This window comes from Bos mutus, unplaced genomic scaffold (assembly GCF_027580195.1).
Source record: "Bos mutus isolate GX-2022 unplaced genomic scaffold, NWIPB_WYAK_1.1 CTG283, whole genome shotgun sequence".
NCBI classification, from domain to species: Eukaryota; Metazoa; Chordata; class Mammalia; order Artiodactyla; family Bovidae; genus Bos; species Bos mutus.
This window is the reverse complement of record NW_027219780.1, coordinates 1-23,139: the sequence shown is the minus strand read 5'-3', so window position 1 is coordinate 23,139 and position 23,139 is coordinate 1. Positions and strand designations below refer to the sequence as shown.

Here is a 23,139-nt window from a genome sequence, read left to right as displayed (position 1 = left end):
AGATGCCCTCATTTCCCACAACAAAATTACATCTGTAAGGCACTTTGTTTCTCTATAGGAACCTCTCCAGCTCTAAGCAAACCATTTATCCTTCTTTTCTCATAATTATGTGATTATCAGTGGATAAAATTGTGGAAATTGAGGAAGTCTGAGCCCGGAAATCTATCTCAGTAAGTTATTAAATCACATGCATACTAAACTAACAAATGAACAACAACAACAACAACAAAACCCAAAACCTGGTATCTGATGAAAGTGACTGTTGAAAATACCTGCTGCTAAATATATGCTCTACTGGGAAAAAAGGATCAACTCATTCACTTAACGTGAAAAGACCAATCAAATTAAAAGCACTTAAACTTTAGATGCCTTATAAAAAGAACATGTGAGAGTGTTCTGCTATGCATACCTGAAGTGCAACTGACATTTTCTTCCTTAAATCGTGAAGCCCAATACTGGTTGTCAAGATGTCATCAATATAAATGTCACCTTCAAGTTCTGACAATCTAAAAAGGGCAGCAATGAGGGAACTTTTTCCAGCTCCTGTTCTTCCCACGATGCCATACTGTAAAGACACCCAGGGGGATGAAGAATTAACAGGATGCACAAAAAACACAGGACAACCCTGATTGTTGAAGATGAATTTTAAAAGTTATATTACATGTAAATAATAGTCTATAAGTTTCTTAAGCAAGGCCCTGCTGACATTTTGGACCAGATAATTCATTGTTGATGGTCAGGAGCCTGTCCTCTATATTGTAGGATGATTAAAAGTAGCCATGAACGCTAGATACCAGATGCAACCCCCAAAATTGTGGCAACCAAATATGACAGAAATTCACAAATGTCCCTGATTGAGACCACCATCACCCTAAGAATAGATTCCGTCACTCAGTCGTGCCCGATTCTTTGCGACCCCATGAATCACAGCACCCCAGGCCTCTCTGTCCATCAGCAACTCCCGGAGTTCACCCAGAATGACGTCCATCAAGTCAGTGATGCCATCCAGCCATCTCATCCTCTGTCGTCCCCTTCTCCTCTTGCCCCCAGTCCCTCCCAGCATCAAAGTCTTTTCCAATGAGTCAACTCTTCACATGAGGTGGCCAAAGTACTGGAGTTTCAGCTTCAGCATCATTCCTTCCAAAGAAATCCCAGGGCTGATCTCCTTCAGAATGGACTGGTTGGATCTCCTTGCAGTCCAAGGGACTCTCAAGAGTCTTCTCCAACACCACAGTTCAAAAGCATCAATTCTTGGGCGCTCAGCCTTCTTTACAGTCCAACTCTCACATCCATACATGACCACAGGAAAAACCATAGCCTTGACTAGACGGACCTTTGTTGGCAAAGTAATGTCTCTGCTTTTGAATATGCTATCTAGGTTGGTCATAACTTTCCTTCCAAAGAGTAAGCGTCTTTTAATTTCATAGTTGCACTCACCATCTGCAGTGATTTTGGAGCCCAAAAAAATGCAGTCTGACATTGTTTCCACTGTCTCCCCATCTATTTCCCATGAAGTGATGGGACCAGATGCCATGATCTTTGTTTTCTGAATGTTGAGCTTTAAGCCAACTTTTTCACTCTCCACTTTTACTTTCATCAAGAGGCTTTTAAGCTCCTCTTCACTTTCTACCATAAGGGTGGTGTCATCTGCATATCTGAGGTTATTGATATTTCTCCTGGCAATCTTGATTCCAGCTTCTGTTTCTTCCAGTCCAGCGTTTCTCATGATGTACTCTGCATATAAGTTAAATAAGCAGGGTGACAATATACAGCCTTGACATACTCCTTTTCCTATTTGGAACCAGTCTGTTGTTCTATGTCCAGTTCTCATCGTTGCTCCCTGACCTGCATACAAATTTCTCAAGAGGCAGATCAGGTGGTCTGGTATTCCCATCTCTTTCAGAATTTTCCACAGTTGATTGTGATCCACACAGTCAAAGGCTTTGGCATAGTCAATAAAGCAGGAATAGAGGTTTTTCTGGAACTTTCTTACCTTTTCCATGATCCAGCGAATGTTGGCAATTTGATCTCTGGTTCCTCTGCCCTTTCTAAAACCAGGTTGAGCATCAGAAAGTTCATGGTTCATATATTGCTGAAGCCTGGCTTGGAGAATTTTGAGCATTACTTTACTAGCGTGTGAGATGAGTGCAATTGTGCAGTAGTTTGAGCATTCTTTGGCATTGCCTTTCTTTGGGATTGGAATGAAAACTGACCTTTTCCAGTCCTGTGGCCACTGCTGAGTTTTCCAAATTTGCTGGCATATTGAGTGCAGCACTTTCATAGCATCATCTTTCAGGATTTGGAATAGCTCAACTGGAATTCTACCACCTCCACTAGCTTTGTTCATTGTGATGCTTTCTAAGGCCCATTTGACTTCACATTCCAGGATGTCTGGCTCTAGGTCAGTGATCACACCATCGTGATTATCTGGGTCATGAAGATCTTTTTTGTACAGTTCTTCTGTGTATTCTTGCCATCTCTTCTTAATATCTTCTGCTTCGCCATCTCTTCTTAATATCTTCTGCTTCTGTTAGGTCCATCCCATTTCTGTCCTTTAACGAGCACATCTTTGCCTGAAATGTTCCTTTGGTATCTCTGATTTTCTTTTTTTTCTCTCTCTCCAATTTTCTTGAAGAGATCTCTAGTCTTTCTCATTCTGTTGTTTTCCTCTATTTCTTTGCATTGATCACTGAAGAAGGCTTTCTTATCTCTTCTTGCTATTCTTTGGAACTCTGCATTCAGATGCTTATATCTATCCTTTTCTCCTTTGTTTTTCACTTCTCTTCTTTTCACAGCTATTTGTAAGGCCTCCCCAGACAGCCATTTTGCTTTTTTGCATTTATTTTCCATGGGGATGCTCCTTATCCCTGTCTCCTGTACAATGTCACAAACCTCATTACATAGTTCATCAGGCACTCTATCTATCAGATCTAGGCCCTTAAATCTATTTCTCACTTCCACTGTATAGTCATAAGGAATTTGATTTAGGTCATACATGAATGGTCTAGTGGTTTTCCCTACTTTCTTCAATTTCAGTCTGAATTTGGCAATAAGGAGTTCATGGTCTGAGCCACAGTCAGCCCCTGGTCTTGTCTTTGCTGACTGTATAGAGCTTCTCCATTTTTGGCTGCAAAGAATATAATCAATCTGATTTTGGTGTTGATCATCTGGTGATGTCCATGTATAGAATCTTCTTTTGTGTTATTGGAAGGGGGTGTTTGTTATTACCAGTGCAGTTTCTTGGCAAAACTCTATTAGTCTTTGCCCTGCCTCATTCCGTATTCCAAGGCCAAATTTGCCTGTTACTCCAGGTGTTTCTTGACTTACTACTTTTGCATTCCAGTCCCCTATAATGAAAAGGACATCTTTTTTGGGTATTCATTCTAAAAGGTCTTGTAGGTCTTCATAGAACCGTTCAACTTCAGCTTCTTCAGCTTTACTGGTTGGGACATAGAGTTGGATTACTGTGATACTGAATGATTTGCCTTGGAAACAAACAGAAATCATTCCGTCGTTTTTGAGATTGCATCCAAGTACTGCATTTCGGACTCTTTTGTTGACCATGATGGCTACTCCATTTCTTCTGAGGGATTCCTGCCCGCAGTAGTAGATATAATGGGCATCTGAGTTAAATTCACCCATTCCAGTCCATTTGAGTTCGCTGATTTCTAGAATGTTGACATTCACTCTTGCCATCTCTTGTTTGCCCACTTCCAATTTGCCTTGATTCATGGACCTGACATTCAAGGTTCCTATGCAATACTGCTCTTTACAGCATCAGACCTTGCTTCTATCACCAGTCACACCCATAGCTGAGTATTCTTTTTGCTTTGGCTCCATCCCTTCATTCTTTCTGGAGTTATTTCTCCACTGATCTCCAGTAGCATATTAGGCACCTACTGACCTGGGGAGTTCCTCTTTCAGTATCCTATCATTTTGCCTTTTCATACTGTTCATGGGGTTGTCAAGGCAAGAATATTGAAGTGGTTTGCCATTCCCTTCTCCAGTGGACCACTTTCTGTCAGATCTCTCCACCATGACCCGCCCATCTTGGGTTGCCCCACGGGCATGGTTTAGTTTCATTGAGTTAGACAAGGCTGTGGTCCTATTGTGAGTAGACTGACCAGTTTTCTGTGAGTATTATTTCAGTGTGTTTTCCCTCTGATGCCCTCTTGCAACACCTACCATCTTACTTGGGTTTCTCTTACCTTGGGTGTGGGGTATCTCGCAGCATCAAATTGTTAGCTATTATAAATATTCTGCATTAAATATCCCTGAAGCTAAATATTTGCAAACAACCTTAATCATTTCCTTTACAAAAATTCTCAGATGTGGAATTGCTGAGAGTCATGTATGAACCCCTTGAAAAGCAAGGAGATCAAACTAGTCAATCCTAAAGTAAATCAGGCCTGAATATTCATTGGAAGAACTGATGCTGAAGCTCCAATACTTTGGCCACCTGACACAAAGAGCCAATGCATTGGAAAACACCCTGATGCAGGGAAGGATTGAAAGCAGGAGGAGAAGGGGACAACAGAGGATGAGATGGCTGGCTGGCATCACTGATACAAAGAGCATGAATTTGGGCGAACTGCAGGAGATGGTGAGGGACAGAGAAACCTGGTGTGTGTCAGTCCATGGGGTCATGAAGAGTCAGATATGACTAGGCGACTGAACAACAACAGCAAAGTATGAATATTTTCAGAGGAAGCTGTTAAGCTGCTAACCTACCCTCCAAAAGTACAATACCACTTTCTACTACCGCCTATTTCGCTGCATGCTCACAAATCCAGCTGTTATAGCTTTGTTTTAATTGACATAAATTTGATTCCAAAAAGTGGAATCACTTTCCCAGGATGTCTTGCTGGAGGCATAACAGATCCTGGCTCCCTGCCCCCTGCATCTGCCCACTCTGGTCCATGTGCTCTCACTTCTCAGATTAAACTCCTGATTGCCAGCTCAGCACCCAACACTCCACCCCAGGATGTCTCTTCTACAAAACTGTTCTCTCTACCCTCCTTCATGTACACAAGTCAGCTTCCTTGGCATCACTAGGTAGTGGTGAAGGTTGAATGCAAAAGTGTGTGTTACACACTTAGTAGTTCATTTTCCTGAATGCTTTGCAGGTGTCTAGGTCTTCATTCACTGGATCAGGGCATCATGATTTTGCTTATGCTGGTCCTACCTCCTGGAATGCCTTTCACATGCATTTCCACCTGCTGAAACCCTAACCACATATCACTAAGTCTGTCTCATATGCCTAATTCCTTGAAAATGCTCTCCCTGTCCCCTCATGTGGACTTGTTCTAACTCTAACAGAAGTTATGTCATTTTTAATAAACATCTACAAACATTATGACCTCGTTCTAGCTTACAAAGCTAATTTAGTCATTTTCTTATTTCTTCAACCAGACTGTTTATGTTGACATCAGGATCTCTAATGGACTTGACTTTTTCTTATTTGTATTACCTGTGGTGTCCTGAGACAAAGAAACTTCCATGGGAGCTGAGATTTTTAACTTAGGCCAGAGAAATTTATGGAAAATCTATTACCATATTATTTAGATATTAGATAAATCAGAGACAGACACAGCAGATCAATCCTACAGCCATAAATAAAACTTCAAATGGCCAACACCTCATTCTCATGGGACAGACAACACCTTCCACAGTGTAAGTGTTTATGGTCATTTTACACCCTATGAAAAAAGTGACCATTTTTGTCCAAGCATTTACTCTGGGTGCTTTTACATGCCTTATCTTGTTTAAGTTGTACATCAACCCTACAGTTTACAATCTATCACTTCCATTTTCTGTAAGAAAAGATTGAGGCTTAGATGAATTTGTCTGAATATCAGAGCCCATAAGTAGCAGGATGGGACTCAAATCCATGTCTGTTGGCCTCTTTTCCATCTGCTGATGGGCCTCCTTATTCCCTGGATGGCCTGACACATTATCATGTGCCTCTGTGCAGCTAGAACAGAGAAAGTGGGGACAGGTGTAGCTGCAGTTAAAGGAACAGGCCTACCATAGAGATCTTATGGTCAGAGAGTTAAAGCATGACGTGGACACAGGCATACATATGGTGAGTGAGAGCAAAGAGGGTACCTGAGGGCAGGTGGACCAGCTGTTAGCAGAAAGACCCAGCACCCACAGCCGGATTGAAAGAGAAATCTGCAGCTAAATGGGACACATGATGCCTGGGGAACAGGCTAAACAGACCTCATGCCCTGCTTGGAGCAGCAAGACTAATTTTTGATCCCATCAGGTGGTGAAACAGCCACAAATACACTGCTGCACTGGGCTGTCTCTGACTCCAGATTCAGGCAGGGCTGAGCCTGTGGGAAATCCCTCCAGTCCCTGCAGGAAGCTGGTGTGGGGAAGGACAGAAAACAGGATGAAAACTGTAATGAAGAGAGACTCCACTGGAAAGATGCAAAGAAACGCAGTGGAATCACACAGAACTGGATTATAATGCAAAGGTGCAATTTACAGAGCATCAGTTCAGTTCAGTTCCATTGCTCAGTCATGTCCAGCTCTTTGCAACCCCATGGACTGCAGCACTCCAGGCTTACCTGTCCATCTCCAACTCCCGGAGCTTATTCAAACTCATGCCCATTGAGTTGGTGATGCCATTCAACCATCTCATAAAAGCATAAAAGTAAGTAAATCTAGTGGCACAGAACATTCTAGAGTCTCTTGCTCAGTCGCAGCAGAGATTTGGGAATTCTTGAGTTCAATTTCAAACTGTCAAAGGACATTTCTTGGGAATCATAGGTTTTCACTCATCAAAAACTGCCCATGGGATAGAAAGGAGGAGGTCATGTTCAGATGCAAAGCTGAGTCAAGAGGTCTGGGTGAGCCTGAAACTCTGCATTTCTAAGAAGCTCCAGGAGAAGCAGTTGCTGCTAGCCCTGGTACCACCATCTGAGTCACAGGGAACTAGAAGCCAGCAGGAGAACAGGGGCAATCTGGGAGTGAGGGGGGCAGTTTTTAAGAAAATATTACATAAAAAAGGAAAAAAATAGGAAACTAATATTTTTGCACATTATAGCATGGTCTACTAAGCGTCTGTAAAAATGTATCATCCAAATAATACCTGTGAGCAAAAGCAAAGCAAAATCAATCTACCTCAAGAGCTGGAAAATACTTTATTTCCCAGGGCTCTCTAAAATGATCAAATCAACCACAAAATCATCTCAATGAACAAAACAGCCCATGTTCAGACTCTCACCAGGAAGTCTAGGGTCCTATTTACCTCATGTTGATTTTTTTTTTTTGTTTGGCTTATTTTTTATTTTTAATTTTTTAAAATTTTATTTTATTTTTAAACTTTACTAATTGTATTAGTTGTGACAAATATCAAAATGAATCCCCTGCAGGTATACATGGCTCCTCACTAAGGAGGCTTCTCCTCCTCCTAAGCATACCATCCCTCTGGGCTTAGTTGCCAGTGCACATGCCCCGAATCTTCCCAGACCAGGGATTGAACCTGGACTGGCAACTGCATTGGCAGATATTTTTCTTATCAATGCCATTCTCCCAAATCTTCCTTAGTTCCCCTCTCCCACAGAGTCCATAAGACTGTTCATCTCAGTGTCTTTTTGCTGTCTCGTACACCTACTATAGTTTACCATCTTTCTAAATTCCATAATCAGGGCAGAAGAGGAAATAATGGAAAGAGAATAAAGCTCCCAGTCTGCTGGGCTGGTTTCATCCACCTCATTAGAACTGATTCAAATGTATCCCCCCAACAGCCTTTTTTTTCAATTTGGCTTCAACATCAAATTGTGTCCTGGAGTTGTCTCTATGGGACAGGCAGAAGAGGGAACCTGGGATGTACACAGGTGGGTTGAAATCATTTCATGAACACACTGCCTGGGTATTATCTCTAAACACAGAAATGAAGCTAACAGTGATACCGTGAGTGGACCAGGGCACAGATCAAAAGTCAAGTTATTAATTCAGTCTCCAAATTCAATTTTCCCTCAAACATTTTAGAATCTCGATAATCCTATGATATGCAGGTTTTAAAAAGGAAAATAAGAATCTGTTATTTTCCTACGTTGTACTACAAAGTATCTTAGATAATTCATATTTTATGGTTTGGGGAAAATTTAAGACAAGTGCAGGTGAACAGAATTATATTTACAACAGAAAATCTTACAGACACACTATCTGATAGTAAGTAAACATCACCTACAGTGCTCTCAGGGAAAAGATTCTATCAGGACCTGGGGTTAATGTTTTCCTGACACAGCAGTTCACGTTTTTCCTGACCTACAATGGAACTGGAAATAATTAGGAGGGGGCTTTTGCCCTGTGACTAACTAAAACTGCTCCCTAGTTAGCATTTGGGCATTAAATTGAATGTTCTTTCATGTTACAAGGGTTTAATTCATTAAATTACAGCTACAGTCCATTAGATGGATCTGGGGTGGTAAGAGTTTTAAAGAACAGTTCTTTCAGTTATTGATGGAGTTGTCTTGTATGTGTGTGTGTGTTTGTGTGTGTGTTGGTTCCTGCTTGCTCACACATGTGTTACTCACTCACCCTCACAGCCAACAGTCCCTCAGCATCCTGTCTGTGCCCTGCAGAATGCCACTTTCTGGGAACAAAAATGAAAACAAGATGCTCCCTGATTTTAAAAAGCTTCAAGGTTCTGTGAGATACAGATCCCAAGGTACAAAGCATGTCACAGGTGCTATCTTTTATCTTAATTATGATAAAATTCAACTAACCATTTTTAAGCGGACAGTTTGGTGTTCAGTACATTCACACTGCTGTGCAACCAAGCTTGAGAATTTTTTTTCTACCTCATAAAACTGAAACTCTTACCCATTAAACAAACAACTCCCCATTTTCCCTCCCCCCAGTCCCTGGAGACCACCATCCTACTTCCTGTTTTCTTGAATTTGACTACTCTAGGAATCAGAGTATTCATTCCTTTTGTGTCTGGCTTATTTCATTTAGCACGATGTCATCAAGGTTTATCCACAGGTCAGAATTTTCTTCCCTTTTAAGGCTAAATTTTAAGTATTTAGTTCCTTCCAACTTTTGGCTGCTATGAACATAAGTGTACCATAAACGCTATCTTAAAAGTATACATAACACACTAAGGAAGAACTGAGAGTCTCAAAGATGCATTAGAGTTGACTCAGAAAATGAAGAGAGTTTCACCATCCAAATGACAGAGGGCCTGGGTCTCTGAGGCTGAGGGGTAGCGTGTGCACTAGGAACAGGGAGGACGTGGTGCTTTGAGAGAAACTACACACAATCCGAGTGCAGGTGTGTGTATGTCATACATACTGGCTGCAGAGGGAGGTGGGGAAGAGCTTCCTAACACCTTGTCTGTTCTGGTTTAGTATCTTCTTCAAGATTCTGTCCCGGTCCAAGCTGAGGGCCTCAAACTGAGTGTGGAAGGAACAACACCAGCACACATGGATGCTGACCAGTCCAGGTCACAAGCCTCTCTGCCGTCTCCCACATGGATCTTCTCTGCTCCCTTCAATTTGCTTTTGACTTTGAGCCAATCTCTAATCCCTGCCTCCATCTGAGGCCCTGGTTCCTCACTGCTGACTGGGTCATTATTGAGGCTCTTCTCTGGTACACACACTCACCCCATGGCCCCTGCTGGAGTGGACTTGAGGCTATGCTATGGTTCCAGCAGCAGCTCACCCAGGCCAGTAAGGATCAGATCTAGGCTAAGAAAGAATCAGCCTGTGTGGGGGAGGGCAGGGGGCTGGCAGCTCAGTGTGGGTGAGTGGAGGACAAGGCTACAGGAAGGGCTAAGGGATAGGGAAGGAGGCTGCAACCAGAGTGCACCATGGAAGGAAGAGAAGATTTCAGAAATACAAACAAGAAAAAAAATGGAAAGGAACGTGGTATTGGAGAATTAGGGCCAAGAAGACAAGGTTGACGTCTCAGACTTTGTGTGAATAATCAGGTGTCACATATAGTGTCGAGTCAGGTTAAGATGGAGCCCTGGTCCCAGGGCCCATCAACCACCATGAGGGAGCTCACAACACAGGGTAAAAATTGCAGGGATCCCCACTCCATGGTCAGTTTCCAAGAAGGATTCACCTACAATGTCACTGATCTAATCTGCATCCATTAGGATAGACACACTGACAGATTCCCCTGACACACTGACAAGGAAGCCAAGAGCAGATGTGGTGCGAAATCTTCAGCTGGATTTTAAAAAGGCAAATGGATTACACTAACCTTTCGTCCTGGATGAATGTATGCATACACATTCTTCAATACCAGAGGCCCATCCGACTTATGCCTGAAGTTCACATTGATAAAGGAAATCAGCCCTTCGTTGGGCCAGGATGGTGGTGGACGATACTCAAGTTCCCAGGGCGCTTCTTTCTCAAGGTCTGTGTATTCAATCACCCTTTCTACTGAAATCATCTGAAACACATATGACATCTCATGAGTTAGTATCAGAGAGTATCAGAGGGTCTTGTTGATGCATGTACAGAGACTGTAAATGAAACCTTCTGCTTTTATACGGTTCAGAACATCCCAGGTCTCAGCATCCACAAAAGACAGAAGTAGGAGACTGATGAGGCCTTAGACGATTAGCAAACGTGTTCATCATCTTCAACACTTTTACGTACAACTACTTCCTTCAATTTTATATTAAAGCTAAAAGAATTAGAGAAATGAATGGCGAAATTTTACTTATCCACATTTTACATCTGAATAAAAAACAAGAAGTTTTTCTAGGAAAAAACACTTATGGACACCAATCAGTATGTGTGGCTACAGAAGGGCCACGTTTTACAGATGAGCAGAACTGGACAGTCATCAAACCTCATTTTAATAATCAGTCACTTTCTACTCTGTTAGAAGAAAGAAATGGAAAAACTTCATTTTTATTGTTTTTCTCCCTTTAGGAGAAGGTACAGATATTCAAAAGAGTATAATTTACTTATTGACTAAGGCCTCTTAACCATGACTCCACACCTTAGAGAGCACACTCTGAGGGAGTCTATTCTATCAGGAAGAAGGGCCACCAGCAAATTCAGGTGTTCAACACACACAAGAAAAAATGCTAAAATGTGAGAGGGGTGAAGGAACATAGTAATTAAATAAACCTCAAAATACTGGATTCTTTTATTTTACCAAAAATAAGGAATTACCCATTAAGAAACAAATATAAACAAACTGCTAAGAAATTAGTTTATATTGTTTCCAGAATTTCAGAACCTCCCTCTTACAGAAACATTTATTGTATTTGAAGACAGTTTGTGATGAATGTAAAACATTCTGATATGGCATACATATGACTGAGAAAAATATGTATATATTTTATTTTACATTAACTTTAAGCACATGGAACATGAAAATGAAAGTCACTCAGTCCTGTCTGACTCTTTGCAATCCCATGGACTGTAGCCTGCCAGGCTTCTCTGTCCATGGGGATTCTCCAGGCAAGAATACTGGAGTGGGTAGCCATTCCCTTCCCAAGGAGATCTTCCCAAACCAAGGATTGAGTCTGAGTCTCCTGTGGCTCCTGCATTGCAGGTGGATTATTTACCATTTGAGCTACCAGGGAAGCCCTTAAGCAGATGGAGGAGAATGTAAAAAACTTTGTAAAATTAAGTAAAAATAACAGTTTTTATTATTTTACATAAGATTTGCTTTTATGCCATTTAACAGCAAGGAGACCTGGAAAGGCTAAGAACAGAAAGATAAACATCACCATGTTCTCAACTTCGGCACTTTGCCTCACGCACCACTGGAACATCCCCATGAGTGTGAGAGTGAGAGACAGGACCAGGCCAACCTGCCCGAGATCCAAAGCTAAATGAGGAAGAAGAGGAATAAAGTCAGTCTCCTTCTCAACCCCTCACACAGGTCCTTCTGTCACTCTACAAAGAAGACTCCTTTATTTTTATAATTTTTATTGGAGTATAGTTGATTTATAAAGTTGTGTTAGTTTCAGGTATACAGTAAAGTGAATTGGCCAGACATATATGTAATCTGCTCTTTTAAAATTATTTTCCCATATACATCATTACAGAGTGTTAAATAGAGTTCCCTGTGCAATACAGTAGGTCCTTTTTAGTTACCTATTTTATATATAGCAGCGAGAAGACTCCTTTATAATATTGAAATCATTTGCATGTAATGATAGCATTACTCATAATATCACTTCTGCTGTATGAGACGATACATTAAAAAAAAAAAATTAAAAACCCACTGTGCAGGACTTCCCTGGTGGTCCAATAGCTAAGACTCCGAGCTCCCAGGGGAGGGGTTCCAGGTTCAATTCCTGGTCAGGGAACTAGACGCCACATGCCACAAGTAAGAGTTCACTTGCTGGAGCTAAAGTCCTGCCTGTCACAACTAAGACTGAAGATCCCGAGTGCCCCAACCAACACTCAGTACAGCCAAATGAATAAGTAAATTTTTAAAAATATTATGAATTTAGGAAGAACTAACAAAATTGTTGTTGTTCAGTCACTAAGTCATGTCTGACTCTGTGTCGCCATGGACTGCCGCACACTAGGCTTCCCAGTCCTTCATTATTTCCTGGAGTTTGCTCAAATTCATGTCCATTGAGTTGGTAATGCTATTTCACCCTCTGCCACCCCCTGCCTTCAATCTTTCCCAGTACCAGGGTCTTTTCTAATGAGTCAGCTCTTTGCATAAGGTGGTCAAAGTATTGGAGCTTCAGCATCAGTTCTTCCAGTGAATATTCAGGGTTGATTTCCCTTAGGATTGACTGGTTTGATCTCCTTACAAACAGTCCAAAGGACTCTCAAGTGTCTTCTCCAACACCACAGCTTGAAAGCATCAATTCTTCAGCCCTCAGCCTTCTTAATGGCCCAACATGTAAATCTGTTGACAACTCTTACACAACTACCTGAAGAAACATAGCTTTCACTTATACAGACCTTTGTTGGCACAGTGATGTCTCTGCTTTTTATTTTCTTATTTTTTATTTTTGCCATTTTACTTTTTTATTTTTAATATACATTTATTTTAATTGGAGGCTAATTACTTTATAATATTGTATTGGTTTTCACATACATTGACATGAATCTGCCATGGGTGTACATGTGTTCCCCTCCTGAACGCCCCTCCCACCTCCCTCCCCATCCCATCCCTCTGGGTCATCCCAGTGCACCAGCCCAGAGCATCCTGTATCATGCATCGAACCTGGACTGGCAATTCATTTCACATATGATAATATACAGGTTTCAACGTCATTCTCCAAAATCATCCCACCCTTGCCCTGTCCCACAGAGTACAAAAGACTGTTCTATACATCCGTGTCTCTTTTGCTGTCTTGCATACAGGTTTATCATTACCATCTTTCTAAATTCCGTATATATGCATTAGTATATTGTATTGGTGTTTTTCTTTCTGGCTTACTTCACTCTGTACAATAGGCTCCAGTTTGATCCACCTCATTAGAACTGATTCAAATGTATTCTTTTTAAAGGCTGAGTAATACTCCATTGTGTATATGTACCACTGTTTCTTATCCTTTCATCTGCTGATGGACATCTAGGTGGCTTCCATGTCCTGGCTATTATAAATAGTGCTGTGATGAACATTGGGGTACATGTGTCTCTTTCAATTCTGGTTTCCTTGGTGTGGATGCCCAGCAGTGGGGTTGCTGGTTCATATGGCAGTTCTATTTCCAGTTTTTTAAGGAATCTCCACACTGTTCTCCATAGTGGCTGTATTAGTTTGCATTCCCACCAACAGTGTAAGAGGGTTCCTTTTTCTCCACACCCTCTCCAGCATTTATTGCTTGTAGATTTTTGGATAGCAGCAATTCTGATTGGTATGAAATGGTACCTCACTGTGGTTTTGATTTGCATTTCTCTGATAATGTGTGATGTTGAGCATCTTTTCATGTGTTTGTTAGCCATCTGTATGTCTTCTTTGGAGAAATGTCTTTTTAGTTCTTTGGCCCATTTTTTTATTGTTTTTATTTTTCTGGAATTGAGCTGCAAGAGTTGCTTATATATTTTTGAGATTAATTCTTTATCAGTTGCTTCATTTGCTATTATTTTTTCCCCTGAAGGCTTTCTTTTCACCTTGCTTAGAGTTTCCTTTCTTGTGCAAAAGCTTTTAATTTTAATTAGGTCCCAATAGTTTAGATTTGCTTTTATTTCCAATATTCTGGGAGGTGGGTCACAGAGGATCCTGCTGTCATGTATGTTGGAGAGTGTTTTGCCTATGTTCTCCTCTAGGAGTTTTAGTTTTTGGTCTTACATTTAGATCTTTAATCCATTTTGAGTTTATTTTTGTGTATGGTGTTAGAAAGTGTTCTCGGTTCATTCTTTTACAAGTGGTTGACCAGTTTTCCCAGCACCACTTGTTAAAGAGATTGTTTTTTATCCATTGTACATTCTTGTTTCCTTTGTCAAAGATAAGGTGTCCATAGGTATCTGGATTTATACCTAGGCTTTCTATTTTGTTCCATTGGTCTATGTTTCTGTCTTTGTGCCAGTACCATACTGTCTCGATGAATGTGGCTTTGTAGTAGAGTCTGAAGTCAGGCAGGTTGATTTCTCCAGTTCCATTCTTCTTTCTCAAGATTGCTTTGGCTATTTGAGGTTTTTGTATTTCCATTATATTCTGTCTAGATTTGTCATAGTTTTCCTTCCAAGAAGCAAACGTCTTTTCATTCATGGTTGCAGTCACAGTTCACAGTGATTTTTTGGACCCAAGAAAATAAAATCTGTCACTGCTTTCAATTTTACCCCAGATGGGACCAGATGCCATGATATTAGTTTTTTTGAATGTTGAGTTTTAAGTCAGCTTTTCCATTCTGCTCTCTCATTTTCATCAAGAGGCTCTTTAGTTCCTTTTCACTTTCTGCCATTAGAGTGGTATCATCTGCATATCTGGGGTTATTGATATTTCTCTCAGAAATCTTGATTCAAGCCTGGCATTTTACATGATGTATTCTTCATATAAGTTAAATAAACATAATGACAATATACAGCCTTGTCATACTCCTTTCCTAATTTTGAACCAGTCGATTGTTTCACATCCAGTTCTAACTGTTTCTTCTTGACCTGCATACAGGTTTCTCAGGAGAAAGGTACAGTGGACTGGTATTCCTATCTCTTTCAGAATTTTCCAGTTTATTGTGATCTACACAGTCAAAGCCTTTCACATAGTCAATTAAGCAGATGTTTTTCTGGAATTTCCTTGCTTTCTCTATGATCCAGTGAATGTTGGCAATTTGATTTCTGGTTCCTCTTGCCTTTTCTAAACACAGCTTATATAGCTGGAAATTCCTGGTTAATGTACTGTTGAAGTCTTGTTTGAAGGAATTTGAGTATAACCTTACTAGTATGCAGAATGAGTGCGATTGCATGATTGTTTGAACATTCTTTGGCATTGCCTTTCTTTGGGATTGGTATGAAAAATGACTTTTTCCAATCCTGTGGCCACTCCTGAGTTTTCCAAATTTGCTGGTATATTGAGTGCAGCACTTCAACCGAATCATCTTTTAGGATTTCAAATAGCTCAGTTGGAATTCCATTACCTTCACTAGCTTTGCTCATAGTAATGCTTTGAGGTTAAGGACCACTTGACTTCACACTCCAGGATGTCTTGCTCTGGGTGAGTGACCACACCATTGTGGTTATCCAGGTCATTAAGATATATTTGTACAGTTTGTATGTGTATTCCTGCCACTTCTTCCTAATCTCTTCAGCTTCCCTTAGGTCCTTACCATCTTTGTTCTTTATCATATTAATCCCACCTGGATTGAGATACACTTGGCAGTATAGTATAGGTGAAGATGTCATTGTACAGATTTTTGTCCTTATGCTTCAATTATAATTATGTAATTTCACTTTCTATGTCCAATGTAGCTGCAGTTGAAATCACAAAAACAAGGCAGTGGGTTTTAAGAGCCAGTGTTTTTAAATCTAAAATATTACTTTCATTTTTCCATTATTAAACACTGTGATTCAGGATTATTGCTATGGATAGTGAGGGATAATGAATTCATGGCACATATTCCAAAAACTGCTTACCTGGGACCCACATAGTAGTGGGGATACTGTTTTTGCCACAGAGAATCTTTCTCACCCCAGTACACCAGACCCCTACAACCAAGAGATCCAAGTAGCCAAAAGCTAAAAGCTAAACCTAAGCTGTATCTGGTTCTCTCAATCCAACTAATGGACACTACCTGGAATCTTTAGAAGGTAATCTTGCTACAGTTATGTAGACCTCAACCTGTTCAAAGAAAGAGAAAAAGATAAAAGATCTCAATGAAGACCTACTGCAAGCAAACAAGCAAACTACTCAAAGTAGTCTATAGATTCAATGCAATCCCTATCAAATTACCAATGGAATTAGAACAAAATTTATATTTTGTATGGAAACACAAAATCCCATGAATAGCCAATGTAATCTTGGGGAAAATGAAGAAGAAAAATGAAGGTAGGAGGAATCATGCTCCCTGTCTTCAGACTATACTACAAAGCTACAGTAATTAAAACAGTATGCTACTGGCACCAAAAACAGAAATATAGATCAACAGAACAGGACAAAAGCCCAGAGATAAACCCATGCATCTGTGGTCACCTATTGTAAAGAAGGCAAGAATATACAATGGAGAAAAGACAGTTTCTTAAATAATTGGTACTGAGAAAACTGGACAGCTACATGTAAAAGAATAAAATTAGAATGTTCCCTAACACCATACACAAAAATAAACTCAAAATGGATAACAGACATACATGTAAGACCAGGCACTACAAAACTTAAATGAAAACCGGGAGAACACTCTCTGACATAAATTGAAGCAAGCTTTGTTTTTTGACCCATATCCTAATGAAAATAAAATAAAATAAAACCTAAACAAACAGAACCCAATTAAGCTTAAAAGCTTTTGAACAGCAAGGAAAACCATAAAAAATACCAAAGACAACCTGCAGAATGGAGGGTAATATTTGAAAATGAAGTGACTGACAAGGGATTACTCTCCAAAATACACAAATGGTTCAATGCAGTTCACTATCAAAAATAAAAAAACAAAAAATTTTAAAAATAGAAGAATATTAAAACAGACATTCTTTAAAGAAGACATACAGATAGCCAAAAGCACATGAAAAGATGGCCAACATCTCTAATTATTAGAGAAATGCATATCAAAACTATGGTGAAAAAAAATGAAAAATAAAAGCAAAAAACTACTGTGAGGTCTTACCTCACACCAGTCAGAATGACCATCATCAAAAAGTCTACAAATAATAAATACTGAAGAGGATGTGGAGAAAAGGGAACTCTCATATACTATTGGTAGGAATGTAAACTGGTACAGCCACTAAAGAGAACAATTTGGAGGTTCCTTTAAAAACTAAAAATAGAGCTACTATATGATCCAGCAATCCCACTCCTGAGTATATATCCAGAGGAAATAATAATTCCAAAATATACATCCACCCTTATGTTCACTGCAGCACTATTTACAATGCCAGGACATGAAAGCAACCTAAATGTCCATCAACAGAGCAAAGGATAAAGAAGATGTGATGCCATACATACAATGGAATATTACCCAACCATACCAAAGGGTTAAATAATGCAATTTGCAGCAACATGGCTGGACCTATAGATTTTCATACTGAGTGAAGTACATCAGAGAAAAATAGAATATTATACTGCTAATATATGGAATCGGAGAAGGCAATGGCACCCCACTCCAGTACTCTTGCCTAGAAAATCCCATGGATGGAGGAGCCTGGTAGGCTGCAGTCCATGGGGTCGCTAAAAGTCAGACACGACTGAGCGACTACACTTTTTACTTTTCACTTTCATGCATTGGAGAAGGAAATGGCAACCCACTCCAGTGTTCTTGCCTGGAGAATCCCAGGGACTGTGGAGCCTGGTGGGCTGCCATCTATGGGGTCGCACAGAGTTGGACATGACTGAAGTGACTTAGCAGCATATATGGAATATAACGGAAGGCTACAAATGAACTTATCTATAAAGCAGTAGTAGAGTAACAGATGTAGAAAACAAATTTATGGTTACCAGGGGATAAGGGAGGGGAGGGATAAATTGGAAGACTCGGAATGACAAATTCATACAATTATATATAAAATATGAAAATAGATAGATAATAAGAAACTACTGGAAAAGGTCAATTTTCATTCAAATCCCAAAGAAAGGCAATGCCAAAGAATGCTCAAACTACTGCACAATTGCACTAATTTCACACGATAGTAAAGTAATGCTCAAAATTCTCAAAGCCAGGCTTCAGCAATATGTGAACCGTGAACTTCCTGATGTTCAGGCTGGTTTTAGAAAAGGCAGAGGAACCAGAGATCAAATTGCCAACATCTTCTGGATCATGGAAAAAGCAAAAGAGTTCCAGAAAAACATCTATTTCTGCTTTATTGACTATGCCAAAGCCTTTGACTGTGTGAATCACAATAAACTGGAAAATTCTGAAAGAGATGGGAATACCAGACCACCTGATCTGCCTCTTGAGAAATTTGTATGCAGGTCAGGAAGCAACAGTTAGAAGTGGACATGGAACAACAGACTGGTTCCAAATAGGAAAAGGAGTATGTCAAGGCTGTATATTGTCACCCTGCTTATTTGACTTATATGCAGAGTACATCATGAGAAATGCTGGACTGGAAGAAGCACAAGCTGGAACCAAGATTGCCGGGAGAAATATCAATAACCTCAGATAGGCAGATGACACCACGCTTATGGCAGAAAGTGAAGAGGAACTAAAAAGCCTCTTGATGAAAGTGAAAGTGGAGAGTGTAAAGATGGCTTAAAGCTCAACATTCAGAAAACGAAGATCATGGCATCCAGTCCCATCACTTCATGGGAAATAGATGGGGAAACAGTGAAACAGTGTCAGACTTTATTTTTCTGAGCTCCAAAATCACTGCAGATGGTGATTGCAGCCATGAAATTAAAATATGCTTACTCCTTGGAAGGAAAGTTATGACCAACCTAGATAGCATATTCAAAAGCAGAGACATTACTTTGCCAACACAGGTTCATCTAGTCAAGGCTATGGTTTTCCATTGGTCACGTATGGATGTGAGAGTTGGACTGTGAAGAAGGCTGAGTGCTGAAGAATTGATGCTTTTGAACTGTGGTGTTGGAGAAGACTCTTGAGAGTCCCTTGGACTGCAAGGAGATCCAACCAGTCCATTCTAAAGGAGATCAGTCCTGGGTGTTCTTTGGAAGGACTGATGCGAAGCTGAAACTCCAGTACTTTGGCCACCTCATGCGAAGAGTTGACTCATTGGAAAAGACTCTGATGCTGGGAAGGATTGGGGGCAGTGGGAGAAGGGGATGACAGAGGATGAGATGGCTGGATGGCATCACTGACTTGATGGACGTGAGTCTGAGTGAACTCCGGGAGTTGGTGATGGACAGGAGGCCTGGCGTGCTGCAATTCATGGGGTCACAAAGAGTTGGACACGACTGAGTGACTGAACTGAACTGACTGTAAAGTACAGAGACCTCTGTAATAACCTATATATGAAAAGAATCTTAAAAATAGTGGATATATCATGAGAAACGCTGGGTTGGAGGAAGCACAATCTGGAATAAAGATTGCCAGGAGAAATATCTTTAACCTCAGATATGCAGATGACACCAACTTTATGGCAGAAAGTGAAGAACTATAGAGCCTCTTGAGGAAAGTGAAAGAAGAGAGTGAAAAACTTGGCTTAAAACTCAACATTCAGAAAACTATGATCATGGCATCCAGTCCCATCACTTCATGGCACATAGATGGGGAAACAGTGGAAACAGTGTCAGACTTTATTTTGGGGGCTCCAAAATCACTGCAGATGGTGACTGTAGCCATGAAATTAAAAGACACTTTCTCCTTGGAAGGACAGTTATGACCAACCTGGACAGCATATTAAAAGCAGAGACAGTACTTTGTCAACAAAGGTCCGTCTTGTCAAGGCTATGATTTTTCCAGTGGTCATGTATGGATGTGAGAGTTGGACTGTGAAGAAAGCTGAGCACCAAATAATTGATGCTTTTGAACTGTGGTGTTTGAGAAGACTCTTGAGAGTCCCTTGGACTGCAAGGAGATCCAACCAGTCCATCCTAAAGGAGATAAGTTCTGGGTGTTTATTGGAAGGACTGATGTTGAAGCTGAAACTCCAATACTTTGGCCACCTCATGTGAAGAGTTGACTCACTGGAAAAGACCCTGATGCTCAGAAAGATTGAGGGCAGGAAGAGAAGGGGACAACAGGGCATGAGATGGTTGGATGGCATCATCAACTCGATGGACATGGGTTTGGATGGACTCCTGCAGTTGGTGATGGACAGGGAGGCCTGGCATGCTGTGGCTCATGGGGTTGCAAAGAGTCAGACACGACTGAGTGACTGAACTGAACTGATAGCAGAATGACCTTGCTATACATCAGAAACTAAGACAACATGGTAAACAAACTTAACCCCAATAAAATTTAAAATAAAATGAAAGAATGGCCTGAGTGAGCCAAAGCAGGGGCCCAAGGCACCACAGGTCTGCTGGAGCAGGCATGCTCATACCTGGTCTTTGCTCCTGAGGATTTCTAAAGTCAAAAACAGAAATTCTTTTCTAAATGAAAATTCATTTGAAGTATTAATCAAAATGCAAATTACTAAAAAATGCATGCACCCCAATGTTTATGGGGTTATGGAAAAAGAATCTTTAAAAAGTGGATATATGTATAACAGATTCACTTGGCTGTACACCTGAAGCTAACACACTGTAAATCAACCACATGCCCAAAATTTTTTTTAATGATCTCAACAAGGACCTACTGTAAATAAATAAGTGGAAAAAAAGATAAAAGTTCTCATCAAGACACAAATGACTTCACATGGACCACACTGTGGATTCACATACTGCAGAGACTTTAATACAATCCATTAGAACCAAAGAGTATATATTAGACAAGAAGACAAGAGTTTAATAACTACAAACAAAGCTATAAACTGTAACCATATCACAAATATTCACATCTGTACTTACTTTCTGCCAGAATCAGGGCCCCAAAGGCAACAACAGTGACAAAGATGGCACAGATGACATCCAGATACACAGCGAGCCATCGGGACGTCGTCAAAAGCAGGAACCAAGCCTCTGGATTTGTGAATCATAATAAGTGTAATCCATAAACAGAAAAACCATGTTAGCTGCTTCTCACGTGGGACAGCATTTTCTCAGTTGAGCTACAGAAGACTTTACACAAGGTAGGACAGCAAAGTTACACACCCAAGAAACCTGAAGATTCCAGAAAACTAGATTCTAACACAAGACAATGTATGGGACACATAGGACTCAGTCCAGGGAGCATGCACTGAAAAGGTCAACCCACAGGTTATCAACAGAAATACAATCACAATCACAAGAAGGAAGATGGAAAAATCGTCTCATCAGTGCATTTCTTGCGGTGCAGGGTCTCAGCGTGAAGATCATCCTCTCATGGGGCCGACTGTTCCCAGCTCTCACACAGCAGAGAGCATAGCTCACCCTGTTTCCAAAACGTTCTATCCTCATTACAGGGCCCTGCGGTATTTATTCTTAGGAGCCACTGTCTATATGACCATCAGCTAACAGGATCTGCATATGACTTTCAAAATGCAATTTTATCTTCAAAATACAATAATAATTGGAAAGTTTGGCTTGATTTTTATATACTTAGAGAAAATCCTGAATTTTCTACCTAGGGAATAAAACTTTACTGATAAAAACATAATCAAGTGGGTAGCAAATCAGGAAATTATTTTCCTCAATCACTTCTGCCAGAGTCAGCAAACCACAGCCTGGAGGGAAAAAACAGCCACCACCTGGTTCTGTAAATAAAGTTTTATTGGAACACAGGTACAGCCATTTGCTGATGTATTATCTTTGCCTGTCTTTGTGCCACAACAGCAAAGGTAAGTAGTTGCAAGAGATACAGTATAGCACACAAAGCCTACAATATTTTCTATCTGGATCTTTGCAAAAAAGAATTTGCAAAAAAAAAAAGAGTTTGCTGACTCTTGCCCTAAAGAGACAGAAGTCCGCAGGGCACAGTGACTCAAGGACAATGCAAGCCAGTCAGGGGAGAAAAGCTGGGGATGACAGGGAAGAAGGGAGCACAGAGGGGATGCTGAGAGGAAGGGGTGGGGGAGGCGGGTATGCAGAGGGGGATAAGGGGAGGCACAGAAAGAGATACTGGCCAGCCAGGCCACCCGAGATGGAGTCAGCCTCATATGGCAGCAGATCTCATCCTTAGAAATCATCTCCAGAAACTTACAGACCTGAGTGCAAATCCTGGTGTGCGTCGAACACTTCCTGAAACTTCTGTTCAGCTCTGTATGCTCGGATTGTCCAGAGTCCCTGGAGAGAAGATGCTAATTGGGAAAACACTGGGCTCCGTGCTGGGGAAGCAGAGACAGACACACGACAGAGAAAGTCAGGGAGGCTGGACGCAAGGAAACCACTGCCTCCTGGGATCTGTGGTCACACATCCTGCCAAAGGGAATCCTCCATGTGACCCTCAAACTCCTGCTCACACCATACTTTACTTTAATGACCTGGGAATGAAAGATTCTCCTTGAAACTATCTTTGATCAAATTCAAATCACAGCTAGATTTAGATAAAGAAATTCTTGTTCTTTCATCAGGATCCTCTAAAAACATGCCTCCATCTAAATTTTTCTGGCATCTCACTAGGTGGGAATTGTTCACATTAAAAAAAAAATTTAAGTATAGTTGATTTACAATAATGTGTTAGTTTCAGGGATATAGTATAGTCATCCAGTTATTTTTTTAGATTATATTCCATTAAGGTTATTATAAGATACTGCATAAAATTCCCTGTGCTATACAGTAATTCCTTTTTGTTATCTAGCAGTGTGTCTATTAATCCCATACTTCTAATTTGTTCTACCCTCTCTCCCAATCCCCTTTGGCAACTGTTTGTTTTCTATGTCTCTGAGTCTATTTTGTGTACAGATTCATTTGTATTGTTTTTAGATTCCATATATAAGTGATATCATATTTACTTTCTCTGACTTACTTTACTAATAATAATATTCCCTAAGTCCATCAATGTTGCTGCAAATGGTAATATTTCATTCTTTTTTCATGGGTGAGTAATTACTATTCACTAAT

The 23,139-nt window shown here is 40.5% G+C and overlaps 1 protein-coding gene across 1 annotated transcript in view; it reads right to left on the bottom strand.

The window, feature by feature from the left end:
- Nucleotides 1-22,362, bottom strand: part of LOC102271799 (ATP-binding cassette sub-family C member 4-like) — a gene marked incomplete at its 5' end in the record, with an annotated part of 54,740 nt that extends 32,378 nt beyond the window's left edge. The window contains 5 exons of the mRNA XM_070366920.1: nt 410-565; nt 10,225-10,416; nt 11,714-11,814; nt 21,010-21,120; nt 22,284-22,362. Coding sequence (XP_070223021.1) covers nt 410-565; nt 10,225-10,416; nt 11,714-11,814; nt 21,010-21,120; nt 22,284-22,362 — 639 coding nt within the window. The remainder of the gene's footprint in view (nt 1-409; nt 566-10,224; nt 10,417-11,713; nt 11,815-21,009; nt 21,121-22,283) is intronic.
- Between the last annotated feature and the right edge of the window lie 777 nt (nt 22,363-23,139).